The sequence below is a fragment of the Nicotiana tomentosiformis genome, chromosome 7 (assembly GCF_000390325.3).
Source record: "Nicotiana tomentosiformis chromosome 7, ASM39032v3, whole genome shotgun sequence".
Taxonomy (NCBI): Eukaryota; Viridiplantae; Streptophyta; class Magnoliopsida; order Solanales; family Solanaceae; genus Nicotiana; species Nicotiana tomentosiformis.
This window is the reverse complement of record NC_090818.1, coordinates 26,054,095-26,068,559: the sequence shown is the minus strand read 5'-3', so window position 1 is coordinate 26,068,559 and position 14,465 is coordinate 26,054,095. Positions and strand designations below refer to the sequence as shown.

The following is a 14,465-nucleotide window of genomic DNA, read 5'->3' as shown; positions in this document are numbered from 1 at the left end:
GTGGGTTATTGATGTTGTCGGCTTGCCTAGTACTGAGATAGGCGCCATCACGACAGGTTAGGATTTTAGGTTGTGACAAGTTGGTATTAGAGCCTAGGTTACATAGGTCTCACGAGTTATGAGCAGGTTTAGTAGAGTCTTGCGGATCCGTACGGAGACGTCTGTACTTATCTTCGAGTTGCTGTAGAACCCTTAGGAAAAATTTCACTTTCTTGTATTCTGTCGTGCGAAATTGTTCATTCCGGAAACTAAATTTATGTTATTCTATTCTCTCACAGATGGTGAGAACACGTACTACCAGATCGGATGGTCCGCCACCAGTTAGGGCCGCGAGAGGCCGGGGTCGAGGTAGAGGTCGAGGTGTAGCTCGTACCACAGTTGGACCAGCACCTGTAGTACCACCAGTTTCCCCAGCTCAGCAGCAGATTCCAGATATAGTTGAGCCGATAGGATCAGCTCAGGCACCAGCTATGTCCATTGAGATTCCTGGCCTTTAGGAGACTTTGGCCCAGATATTGGAAGCTTGCACTGGTCTGGCTCAGGTGGTTTCGGCTTAGGCCACACCTGCCATTTCTTAGGCCGGGGGAGGTACTCATACCCCCATTGCCCGTTCTCCAGATCAGGTAGTACAGGGACTTCAGATACCAGGGGCACTACCAGCCCAGCCGGTTGTAGCTGCTCAGGCCCCGGTAGTTCCTGTTATGGCAGATGATGAGCAGAGGAGACTTGAGAGATTTGAAAGGCTTCGACCTACATCTTTTAGCGGTGCTGAGTCAGAGGATGCCCAGGGTTTTCTGGATAAGTGTCAGCGGATGCTTCGGACAACGGGTATTCTGGAGACCAGTGGGGTCTCATTCACTACTTTTCCATTTTTTGGGGCTGCTTTTAGATGGTGGGAGGCTTACGAGAGTTGTAGGCCGGCGGTGCAGCACCCCTTACCTGGCAGAATTTCTCCGGTCTATTCCTGAATAAGTTCGTACCTCAGTCCCGCAGAGAGGAGCTGCACAAGTAGTTTGAGCAGCTTCGTCAGGGTGATATGTCAGTGACGCAGTATGAGATGAGATTTTCAGAATTGGCCAGTCATGCTATCTGGTTGATTCCTACAGACATGGAAAGGATCAGGAGGTTCATAGATGGCCTCACTTTTCAGCTGCGATTACTCGTGACTAGAGAGAGAGTGTCTGGTGCTACTTTCGATGAGGTTGTTGAAATTGCTCATCAAATTGAGATGGTTCGCAGCCAGAAGCGGGTTGAAAGGGAGGCTAAGAGGCCTCGTGGTTCCGGTGATTTCAGCGATGTTCCTTCGGGGGTCAGTTTTACTGTGGTAGGGGACATTCTTACAGACACGATCAGGCGGGTCGTCCAGTTTATCATGGTGCATCAGTTAGCCACGGTTTTTATAGTGCTCACTCAGGCCAGTCTTCATTCAGTGCACTACCAGCGCAGAGTTCTCATCAGGCCTCGTCCGCTCAGGCTTCTACAGGTAATTCTTCGGGTTATTAGGAGCAGCAGTTCCGTCAGATGAGGGATTGTTTCGAGTGCAGAAAATTGGGTCATTTCAAGAGAGATTGTCCTAGGCTGTTGAGTGGGGCTCCACAGCAGAGTTCTCGACCAACGGCACCAGCACCAGCAGTTACACCACCCGCCCAACCAGCTCGGGGTGGGGGTCAGGCAACTAGGGGTTTCCTAAGAGGGGGAGGCCGATCAGGTGGTGGTCAGGCCCGATTCTATGCTTTTCCTGCCAGGCCAGATGCGGGTGCTTCAGATGCAGTGATCACAGGTATTGTTTCAGTGTGCCACAAGGAGGCTTCTATATTATTTGACACTGGTTCTACTTATTCATATGTATCATCATATTTTGCTCACTATCTGGATATGCCCTGTGAGTCCTTAGTTTCACATGTTAGTGTATCTACACCGGTGGGTGATATTATTACTGTGGACCGTGTGTATCGGTCGTGTGTGGTAACTATTGGGGAACTGGAGACTAGAGTTGATCTTTTATTACTCGGTATGGTTGATTTCGATGTAATCCTGGGTATGGATTGGTTGTCTCCGTGTCATGCTATTCTGGACTGTCACACAAAAACCGTGACATTGACAATGCCGGGGTTGCCGAAAGTTGAATGGAGGGGTTCTCTAGAGTTTGTTCCTAGCAGGGTAATTTCTTATTTGAAGGCCCAACGTATGGTTGGAAAGGGATGTTTGTCATACATGGCCTTTGTAAGAGATGTTGATGCAGATACTCCTACTATTGATTTAGTACCGGTAGTGAGAGATTTTGCTGATGTATTTCCTACATACCTTTCGGGTATGCCGCCCGACAGGGATATTGATTTCGGTATTGACTTGGTGCAGGGCACTCAACCCATTTCTATTCCTCCATATCGTATGGCACCAGCTGAGTTAAAAGAATTGAAAGAGCAACTTCAGGAACTCCTTAAAAGGGGGTTTATTAGGCCTAGTGTGTCACCTTGGGGTGTACCGGTTCTGTTTGTGAAAAAGAAAGATAGTACTATGTGGATATGCATCGATTATAGGAAGTTGAACAACGTTACAATCAAAAATAAATATCCTTTGCCATGTATTGATGACTTATTTGACCAACTTCAGGGAGCGAGGGTGTTCTCCAAAATCGATTTGAGGTCTGGGTATCACCAGTTGAAGATTAGGGATTTGGATATTCTGAAGACGGCATTCAGAACTCGTTATGGCCATTATGAATTTCTTGTGATGTCTTTTGGGCTAACAAATACCCTAGTAGCGGTTATGCATTTGATGAATAGTGTATTCCAGCCATATCTTGATTTATTTGTCGTGGTATTTATTGATGATATTCTGGTGTACTCACATAACCAGGAGGAGCATGCACGACACTTGGGTATTGTATTACAGAGGCTGAGAGATGAGAGACTTTATACTAGATTCTCTAAGTGCGAGTTCTTGCTTAGTTCGGTGGCATTCTTGGGACATATAGTGTCCAGTAAAGGAATTAAGGTGGATCCGAAGAAAATAGAGGCAGTTCAGAATTGGCCCAAGCCCTCTTCAGTTACTGAGATTCGGAGTTTTCTCGGCTTGGCCAGTTATTATCGTCGCTTCGTGGAAGGATTCTCGTCTATTGCATCGCCTATGCCTAAATTGACCCAGAAAGGTGCTCCGTTCAGGTAGTCGGATGAGTGTGAAGAGAGCTTTCAAAAGCTCAAGACAACTTTAACTACAGCCCCAGTATTGGTGTTGCCTACAAGTTCAGGGTCGTATACTGTATATTGTGACGCGTCGCGCATTGGTCTCGGCACAGTACTTATGCAAGACGGTAGGGTGATTTCCTATGCGTCTAGACAGTTAAAGGTACATGAGAAGAATTATCCAGTCCACGATCTTGAGTTACCAGCTATTGTTCATGCCTTAAAAATCTGGCGACATTCTTTGTACAGTGTCCAGTGTGAGGTATATACAAATCATCGGAGTCTACAACATTTGTTTAAACAGAAGAATCTTAATTTGTGGTGGCGAAGATGGTTAGAGTTGCTTAAGGATTATGATATCACCATTCTCTATCATCCCGGAAAGGCCAATGTGGTGGCCGATGCCTTGAGTCGTAAGGCAGAGAGTTTGGGCAGCTTAGCATACTTACCGGTAGTAGAAAGGCCTTTAGCCTTGGATGTTCAGGCCTTGGCTAATCAGTTTGTTAGATTGGATATTTCCGAGCCAAATCGAGTTTTGGCCTGTGTAGTTTCTCGGTCTTCTTTATATGATCTCATCAGAGAGCGCCAGTATGATGATCCACATCTGCTTGTCCTTAAGGACACGATTCAGCACGGTGATGCCAAGGAAGTCACTATTGGAGATGACGGTGTATTACGGATGCAGGGCAGGCTATGTGTGCCTAATGTAGATGGTTTGCGTGAGCTGATTCTCCAGGAAGCTCACAGTTCACAGTACTCTATTCATCCAGGCACCGCGAAGATGTATCAGGACTTGAGACAGCATTATTGGTGGAGGTGGATGAAGAAAGATATAGTTGGGTTTGTATCTCGGTGTTTAAACTGTCAACGGGTAAAATACGAGCATCAGAGACCGGGCGGATTGCTACAGAGACTTGAAATTCTGAAGTGGAAATGGGAGCGTATTACCATGGACTTCGTAGTTGGGCTCTCATGGACCTTGAGAAAGTTTGATGTTGTTTGGGTGATTGTAGATCGGCTAACCAAATCTGCGCATTTTATTCTAGTTGGTACTAATTATTCTTCGGAGCGGTTGGCTGGGATTTATATTCACGAGATTGTTCGCCTACACGGCATGCCGGTGTCCATTATTTCAGATCAGGGTATGCAATTTACCTTACAGTTTTGGAGGGCAGTGCAACGAGAATTGGGCACACAGGTTCAGTTGAGTACAGCATTTCACCCTCAGACGGACGGACAATCTGAGCGCACTATTCAGATATTGGAGGATATGCTACGTGCTTGTGTCATTGATTTTGGGGGTTCTTGGGATCAATTTCTGCCACTCGTGGAGTTTGCTTAAAATAATAGCTACCAGTCAAGCATTCAGATGGCTCCGTATGAAGCTTTATATGGGAGACAGTGTCGGTCTTCGGTGGGTTGGTTTGAGCCGGGTGAGGTTAGGCTATTGGGTACTGACTTGGTTCAGGATGCTTTAGAAAAGGTTAAAGTAATTCAGGAACGGCTTCGCACGGCACAATCTAGACAGAAGACTTATACCGATAGGAAGGTTCGTGATGTAATTCACATGGTTGGGGAGAAGGTTCTACTCAAGATTTCACCCATGAAGGGTGTGTTGAGGTTCGGGAAGAAGGGAAAGTTGAGCCCTTGGTATATTAGGCCTTTTGAGATACTTAAGAAAATTGGAGAAGTGGCTTATGAACTTGCTTTGCCACCTAGTCTATCAGGTGTTCATCCAGTGTTCCATGTATCCATGCTCCGAAAGTATGTCGGGGATCCGTCTCATATTCTTGATTTCAGTACAGTGCAGCTGGACGGTAATTTAACTTATGATGTGGAGCAGGTAACTATTTTTGACCGGCAGGTTCGAAAACTGAGGTCCAAGAACATAGCATCAGTGAAGGTGCAGTGGATAGGCCATCCAGTCGGAGAAGCTACTTAGGAGATTGAGCAGGAGATGCGGAGTAAATACCCACACATATTTGAGACTCCAGGTATTATTCTAAACCCGTTCGAGGATGAACGTTTGTTTAAGAGGGGGAGAATGTAACGACCCGGCCGGTCGTTTTGAGTATTATAATCCCATTTCCCCATTTACTGCTCAAATTGTGAATTACAGTTGTTATTTGGATTGCCAGGGTAATTGGTTTGGGTCCGATGAGGTTTTGAAATGATTTGGAGCACTTAGTTCCAAGGTTTAGAATTTAAGTTGAAAAGGTTGACCGGATGTTGACTTATGTGAAACGACCTCGGAGAAATTTTGCTAAGGAAATTAAGGTTTGGTGGTGCCGAGGTAGATCAATTAGTACAAAGATTAGCGCTCGGACTTTTTGGGTTGAACAATGCACCGATGTGTAAAGGAAACTTTTGTCGGAAAAGGGGCATTTCTGCGACCACTATGCGGTCGCAGAATCACTCTGCGGACTGCATAATGGTCGCAAAGTTGAACAGGAGAATGGCAAGATTTGAGGAAAATCTGCGGTGCACTATGCGAACGCAGACTTGTTTTGCGGGGCATTATGCGATCGCAGAACAAGTATGTAGACCGCATAATGACCGCAGACCGGGTCAGTAACGCCCAGCTTTGGAGGCCAAATTATGCGGCCAGTATGCGGACCGCATACCTGTTATGCGATCGCATATCCGACCGCATAACTGCGTCAGAGCTTCCATTCTTTCTAATTTTTGACCCGACCCAACTTCGATTTATAGCCCTTGAAGCTCATTTTTGAGCCAAAATCTGATATTTTAGAGAGAGGTGAGAGCATTTTTGTGAGAGAAAGTAAAGACTTAGTCATTTATCCATCAATTCTTGTTCAAGGTTTGAAGATTTCGCAAGGATCTTGCTAGGGCTTCAAAGAGGTAAGAATTTCTTTCCTCAATCCTTCAATTTCGGGTTTGGAGTAAAAATGGGTGATTAATAGTATGATTCTTGGGTGTAAGAGTATTATGTATACATATCAATAAGGTTGTGGAAGGATTGTTAAGTTCAAATGGGTACGGATTGGGTTAGAAATGGTAGAAATCTTCATAGACTTTAATTGAAGATTTGAGAGTCAAGTTGATGTTAGATTTTGGTGAAATCTATATGGTTGGACTCATGGTTGGATGGGCGTTCATATTCTGTAACTTTTGTTGGATTCAGAGACGTGGGCCCTACGGGTGATTTTTGAGTTAATTTTGGATTTTATTGAAAAAATTAGTATTTCCTTATGGAATTAATTACAATAATTTTTATTGACTGAATCGAATTAATTATGGCTAGATACGAGACTTTCGGAGACCAATTCTCGTGGTAAGGGCATAGCGGAATAAATAAGTACACGGGTTGAAGTAAGTAACAATTATAAATCTGGTCCTATATGTATGAAACCCCGGATTTTGGTATCATATGATTATTTTGGAGGTGGCGCACATGCTAGGTGACGGGCATGTGGCCCTGCACCGAGGGGATTGTGACTTGGTCTATCCCGGGAACTGTAAAGTTGTGATAATTTATTGTTAGCTATATGATCTCTATGTGTTGAAGAAATTTGACTATAAATCATGTTAGAAATCATGCTTAGGCTATGTTATAGTACTGTTGAGACCCGTAGAGGTCGCGTATGTCTTGTACTCAGTCATGATTTTTCTTGTGTATTATACCTCAGTCTTTCTGGATACTTATTGATATACTATGTTATCTTTGTTTGGGCTGATCTTTGTGATTTCTGAGAGCCCAAGAGACTTGAGAGGTTGAGGACTGAGTAAGGCCGAGGGCCTGTCGGTGAGGTAAGGATATTATGGCACGTGAGTTGTCCGTGCAGGACATTATAGCACGTGAGTTGTCCGTGCAGATTATGGTGCTTGGGCTGTAGGAGCCTCTCCAGAGTCTGTACACACCCCTAGTGAGCGCGGGTACCCATTGAGTGTGAGTGCTAAAGGGCTGAGAGACGAGTGGTTGAGCTGTTGTGATGAGCTGAGTGACTGTTGCCTGAGAGGCTGCACTTGCTTTGCAATTGTTGTTGCACTTGGTTGTTATCTGTCATTGTTGTGAAATCTCTGAAAGAATTTATATTCGGATTACTAGAAATTGAACTGTATAAAATTGATTTGACTTAAACTGCTAAAAGCATGTCTATTCTTTGCTGGAACTACTGAAAGTGAACTATGATTGTATAGCTCGTCATTATCTTTAGTCCCTTAGTTATTATTGTTACTTGGTGAGTTGGTTGTACTCATACTACACCCTGCACTTCGTGTGTAGATCCAGGTGTTCCTGAACATAGCGGGTGTTGATCATTTCGCACAGTTGATTTTCAAGAGATTTTGAGGTAGCTGCCATGTTCCGCAGACCTTGTCTCTCCTTCTCTATCTCCTTGTTTACTCTATTTAGTCTCAGACTATTATAGACCGTATTTTCCAGACTTGTACTCATATTAGATGCTCATGTACTCGGTGACACCAGGTTTTGGGAGTGTTGTATTGGAAATTGCTAAATTTGAGGTATTGTATTAAACGTAACATTTTTTTTCTAAATTAAAAGGAAATCGTGGGTTATTGATGTTGTCGGCTTGCCTAGTACTGAGATAGGCGCCATTATGACAGGTTAGGATTTAGGGTCGTGACACATATGGAATTAATTTCAATAATTTGTATTGACTGAATCGAATTAATTGTGACTAGATTCAAGGCGTTCGGAGACCGATTTGCGAGGCAAGGGTATAGCAAAGTAAAGAATTACACGGTTTGATGTAAGTAACATTTCTAAACTTGGTTCTAAGGGTATGAATCCCTGAATGTTTTGTGTTATATCAATTGTTGGAGGTGACGCACATGCTAGGTGACGAGCGTGTGGGCATGCACCATAGAAATCGTGACTTGAATAAATTATGTAGAGTTGTAAAAAAATTAAGAAATCATGTTATTATCTGCATATTCTCCATGTGTTAGAGAAATTGAGCAGAGACTCGTATTAAAGATCACGTTTAGGATACGTGCCGATATTTTGGGGCCCATAGGGTCGTGTTGCTGTTGAATTTAATTGTTTAAGAATATACATTTCATACTCAGACATGTTCATCCATGGTGAGGATATTTATGGGATCGGGGTTGCCCGACTGCAGCAGGCCATATCGGCTTATATATTATTATTATTATTATTATTATTATTATTATTATTATTATTATTATTATTATTATTATTATGTGGATCGGGATTGTCCGCCTGTAGCAGACCATATCGTGTTTATCATTATATGGATCGGGGCTGCCCGTCTGCAGCAGCCTATATTGGCTTTATATCAGGCTTGGGCTGAAGGAGTCCCTCCGTAGTCTGCACCCCCACAGTGAGTGTAGATGATTTATATTCGGGATGGACTTCCCAGGGCATGGACTTGCCTTACTTATTTATATTTGTGATGAATATTCCCCGGACATGGATTTTGTCCGAATCATTACAATTTGGGGATAAATTTACCCCCAGGCTGGATTTGACCTTATACGGTACTGAATCACTCACTGTCAGTTGATGTATATATATACGGAATGGAGCTTCCTTGGGCTGGATGGGCCATGTACAGTACTGAGTGACCGAGTAATTTGTGATCGTGAGTACACGAGGGTTTCCCACTGAGATTTCATAGTCCTCATATCATTCATCATTGATCTATTTTACTTGTACTGAGGTTAACTATTGAACTTGAAAGCATGCCTACATTTTTGTATTGTTATTTTTATACAGGATTGTACCTGCTGAGCTCGTCACTACTTTCATCCCAGAGGTTAGTCTTGTTACTTATTGAGTTGGTTGTACTCATACTACACTCTGCACCTCATGTGCAGATCCAGGTGCTTCCGGACACGACGACTGTTAGAACTCATAGTATTATCAGTTGAAGACTATCAAGGTAGCTGCCTGGTGTCCGCTGACCTTGACTCTCTTTCTTTTAGTTATTGTACTGTTCTATATTTTCAGACAGTGTTTTTATCAGTCAAACTTTGTTATTATTTAGATACTCATGTACTCAGTGACACCGGGTTTTGGGAGTGTTTTGTATCTGAAATTGTGAGGTTTTCTATTGAATTCAAATATTATGTTTTCAAACTTAAAATATATTGAGTTTTTTTGAGGTTGTCGGTTTTCATAGTATTGAGATAGGCGCCATCACGACATGCGAATTTTGGGTTGTGACAGTTTTCCTTGTGTATTAGTCGTGCGATAGCTTTTAAATCGGATGTTCGTAGAGTATTATAACTCTTGTGGAGCGAGCCAAACACCTTTGCAGTATAATAGATGCATCTATGGTTTGTGTTATTCGATCCTCGGCAGTGTACACATTATTCTGGATTGGGCCGTACGACCTCGGCATAAATCGTACGTGATAATGCTCGGAGCCCGATTACAATTGATATTATATTTATGACTTGAGAGGTTATAATTTATTTATTGGCCCGAAATTTGTTGCATTTGGTACATGTCAGTTGGAGATTTTTAAATTGACTATAAGTTAAAGAATCATTTATTCATTATTTGCTATTGTGTTATTAATATTATTACCATATTCCATGCATATTTAGAATTTCTGTATTTTATTTGTTGGCACAAAGTAAGTGTCGATGTCGACCCGTCGTCACTACTTCTTCGAGGTTAGACTGGATACTTACTGGGTACATGTTGTTTATGTACTCACGCTACATTTCTGCACTAATCGTGCAGGATCTGAGGCAGGTGCATCTGGCATTCATTCAGGCGCGCACCCCTGTTACCTTAAGGCATACTGGTGAGCTACTCTCCCAGTCCGTTCTACAGCACCCGTAGTCTCTCTTTTGTATTTACTCTTTTTCTATCTTATCAGACAGTAGCATAGGTGTTTTGTATATTCTACTAGTTGCTCATACACTTGTAACACCGGATCTTGGAAACATGCTAGTAGACACTTTATGGTTTTGAGTATTTTTTTCACTGTATCTGCTCTTTCATTAGTTTACGCCTTACTTTACTATAATTTTCCACTTCTCATCTACTTAATAAATAAAATTCAACTACTTTGAAATTTTTAAAAGAGTAATCACATGACTAGTTCACCATTGGCTTGCCTAACAGCGACGTTGGGCGCCATTACGGCCTATAGGAGAAATTGGATCGCGAAAATATGGTATCAGAGCACTAGGTTCACGTAGGTCTCACAAGTCATGAGCAGGCCTATTAGAGTCTTGTGGATCGGTGCGGAGACGTTCGTACTTATCTTCGAGAGGCTATAGGGTGTTAGTAAACTACTCTTTCTTCATCTCATATCGTGCAACTGATGTTGTGCTACGTATCTTTCGCTTATTATCTCACAGATGGTGAGAACACGCACGACAGATGTACCTGACCGTGGAGGAGCTGCTTCCCCTATAACTAGAGGCTGAGGGAAGGCTCCAGGTCATAGTAGAGGATGAGAGCATCCTAGAGTTGCTCCAGTTGTGCCACCAGTGAATCCAGTGGAGGATCCTATTATTGAAGAGCAGGGCAAGGTGCCTGCACTGGAGCCGGACCCAGGGGATTTCATGTCCACACCAGGATTCTAGGAGGTCATGTGTCGTATGATGCGGTTTATGGATTCTATGACGCATGATGGTTTATTTGTAGCAGACCCAGCCACATCTCAGGCAGGAGAGGGAGCACAGACCCCTACCGCTCAGGCTCCAGGGCATGTAGTTGTCGTATATCAGACCCCGGGCACACTACCCATGGGCGAGGCTTAGCTAGTTGTAGCGGTTATACCTGAGCCCAGACCTGCTGTGGCCGGCGAGTCGCAGAAGCTATTCGTTAGATGGACCAGGCTACATCCTCCTGCCTTTGGAGGTGAGCGACATGAGGACCCCCGGGACTTTATTGATCGTTGCAGGGACAAACTGGACAACATAAGGATATTGGAGTCCCACGGGCTGGACTTTACCACCTTTCAGCTAGAGGGCAGGGCCCGTAGATGGTGGCAGGCCTATCTTATCGGCAGACCAGCAAGTTCTCTTCCCTTGACTTGGGACCAGTTCACACGCCTCTTTCTGGATAGATATATTCCACCCTCTCAGAGGGAAGAGTTTTGGGTTCAGTTCGAGCAGCTCCAGCAAGGTCAGATGTCGGTGATCGACTATGAGGCGAGATTCTCTGAGTTGTCTCGCCATGCACTTATGATACTCCCCACCGATGCAGTGAGAGTGTGGAGTTTTGTTGCGGGCTTGCATTTTGGTATCCATGCCACTATGGCTCGAGGGGTTAAGATGGGGACTTCTTACGAGCTGGTTGTGGATATAGCTCGGAGGATTGAGGGTGTTCATTAGCGGGGCCGAGGTCAGTTTGGATATATCCAGGCCACTATGGCTTGATATTCTAGAGGATTTAGTGGCTCCGTCTGGGGAAGAGGTCATTTTGTGAGGGGTCAGTCTAGCAGGCCCACATATCCAACATCGCTGCCTTCTCGGGGTGCTCCAGTGCGGCCCTATTTCAGTGCTATTCCAGATAGCTCCTACCGTCCACCGGCTATTCAAGGTTCCTCCAGTGGGTGTTCAGGTCCCCATAGTCAGACTCAGGGTAAATCATTTTCTGTGCCGGGAGGTTGTTTCGAGTGTGGGGATCTTAGTCATGTGAGGAGATTCTGCCCCAGGCTTCAAGGCAAGGCAGTACAGCAGGGTCATCAGCCTGTGATTTCAGCACCAGCCGCCGCACCGATTGTCCATCCCCCCAAAGGCGGAGGGCAGGTGGGTAGGGGCCGTCCTAGAGGTAGAGGCTAGTCAGATGGCGCTCCAGCTAGGTTCTATGCCTTCCAAGCCCGACTAGATGTAGTAGCCCCAGATGCCATAATCATAGGTATTATTTCTGTCTGCGGTAGGGATGCTTCGGTACTATTTGATCTAGGGACTACGTATTCATATGTTTCATCTATGTTTGCTCATTTTCTAGGTGTTCCTCATGAGTCCTTGGGTACTCTTGTATATGTGTCCACGCAGTGGGCAATTCTGTTGTTGTGGATCGGATCTATCGGTCCTGTATTGTGACTTTCTGTGGTTATGAGACTAGAGCGGATCTTCTGTTGCTCGATATGAGTGACTTTGAGGTCATCATAGGCATGGACTAGTTTTCTCCATATCATGCCACCCTTGATTGCCATGCCAAGACTATTACTTGGCAATGCCGGAGTTGCCAAGATTGGAGTGGAAGGTTTCATCTGTAGTGCATCTAGTTGGGTTTTCTCTTTTCTGAAGGCTCAACATATGGTCGATAAGGGTTGTTTAGCTTATCTGGCTTATGTTCGGGATACGATTGCAGGGACTCTAGCGATTGATTCAGTGCCCGTGGTTTGGGAGTTCCCCGATGTGTTTCCTTCTGATCTACCAGGCATGCCGCCAGATCGTGATATCAGTTTCTATAATGATTTGGCTCCAGGTACCCAGCCTATCTCTATTCCACAGTACCACATGGCTCCGAAGGAGTTGAAGGAGTTGAAAGAACAGCTTGAGGAGTTGTTAGCAAAGGGGTTCGTCAGGCCGAGTGTGTCACCTTAGGGTGCATCGATGTTATTCGTGAAGAAGAAGGATGGGACTGTGCGGATGAGTATTAATTACCGCCAGTTGAACAAACTTACCATTAAGAACAAATACCCGATGCCGCGTATTGATGATTTGTTTGATCAATTGCAGGGTGCCAGAATGTTCTCTAAGATCTACTTGAGATCAGGGCATCATCAGTTGAAGATTCGTGATTCAGATGTTCCGAAGATTACTTTCTGGACTAGATATGGCCACTATGGGTTTCTAGTGATGTCCTTTGGCCTGACCAACGCCCCAGCGGCATTTTTGGATTTGATGAACCGGGTGTTCGGGCGATATATTGACTCGTTTATTATTATCTTCATTGATGACATACTGATCTACTCATATAGCATGGAGGAGCACGAGCAGCATTTGAGAGTTGTGCTTCAGACCCTGCGGGAACAGAAGCTATATGCTAAGTTCTCTTAGGGCGAGTTTTGGTTAGATTCTGTGGCATTCTTAGGGCATCTTGTATCAGGCGGGGGTAATAAAGTAGATCCTAGGAAGATCGAGATAGTCTAGAGTTGGCCTCGTCCTACCACAACGACAGAGATCAGGAGCTTCTTGGGGTTAGCAGGTTATTATCGCCGGTTTGTGGAGGGCGTCTCATCTATTACAGTGCCTTTGACTAGATTGACTCAGAAGGGTGCTCCGTTCCGATGGTCTGACGATTGTGAGGAGAGCTTTCAGAAACTCAAGACCGCATTGACTTCAGCACCTCTGTTAGTGTTGCCTTACGGTTCAGGGATGTATATTGTATATTGCGATACTTCACGCGCTGGCCTAGGTTGTGTATTGATGCAGGAGGGGCGAGTTATTGCATATGCTTCACGTCAGCTGAAGCCCCACGAAATGAATTACCCCGTACACCATTTGGAGTTGGCCGCGATAGTTCATGCTCTCAAGATTTGGAGGCATTATCTTTATGGGGTGTATTGTGAGGTTTACACCGATCAACGCAGCTTGCAGCATTTGTTCAAGCAGAGGGATCTCAATTTGAGGTAGTGCAGGTGGCTTGAGCTACTAAAAGACTATGATATTACCATCATCCGGGCAAAGCAAATGTGGTTGTGGATACCTTGAGCAGAAAGGCTTAGAGTATGGGTAGTTTGGCATTATTTCAGCAGAGGAGAGGCCATTAGCCTTGGACATTAAGTCCTTGTCTAACAAACTTTTGAGGATGGATATTTCAGAGCCCAGCTGAGTTTTTGCATGCATCGTCACTCAGTCTTTACTATTCGAGCAGATTAAGGCTCATTAGTATGACGATCCGCACTTGTTGGCTCTTAAGGAGACGATACTGCATGGTGGTGCCAAGGAGGTTACTATCGGTGAGGATGGTGCTCTGCAACTCCAGGGTCATCTATGTGTTCCTAATGTTGATGGATTGAGGGAGAAGATTCTAGAGGAGGCACACAGTTCTCAATATTTTATTTATCCAGGTGCTACAAAGATGTATCGCAACCTGAGGCAGCATTATTGGTAGTGGCGGATGAAGAAGGACATAGTTGAGTATGTAACGAGGTGCCTAAATTTCCAGCAGGTTATGTATGAGCACCAGAGGCCAGGTGGCCTACTCCAGCAGATGGTTATACCTGAGTGGAAATGGCAGCGCATCACTATGGACTTCGTATTTGGGTTGCCTCGGACTTTGAGGAAGTTTGACGCAGTTTGTGTCATTATCAATAGGTTGAACAAGTCAGCACACTTCATTCCTGTTATGACTAT

The 14,465-nt window shown here is 44.5% G+C and overlaps 1 protein-coding gene across 1 annotated transcript; it reads left to right on the top strand.

Annotated features, from left to right (window-relative positions):
- Positions 1–1,036: 1,036 nt before the first annotated feature.
- LOC138895372 (uncharacterized) lies at positions 1,037–12,710 on the top strand. Its single transcript, XM_070180055.1, has 2 exons — positions 1,037–1,309; positions 12,411–12,710. Exons 1-2 carry the CDS (start codon positions 1,037–1,039, stop codon positions 12,708–12,710), a joined length of 573 nt encoding a protein of 190 aa, XP_070036156.1.
- Positions 12,711–14,465: the final 1,755 nt, after the last annotated feature.

What these genes read in the sequence shown, in the direction of transcription:
- LOC138895372 (XM_070180055.1), top strand. Translation starts at nt 1,037, where the DNA reads ATGTCAGTGACGCAGTATGAGATGAGATTTTCAGAATTGGCCAGTCAT. An exon ending in TCAGCGATGTTCCTTCGGGG is followed by an intron (nt 1,310 to 12,410) that starts GTCAGTTTTACT and finishes TCTTTTCTGAAG; the next exon opens with GCTCAACATATGGTCGATAA.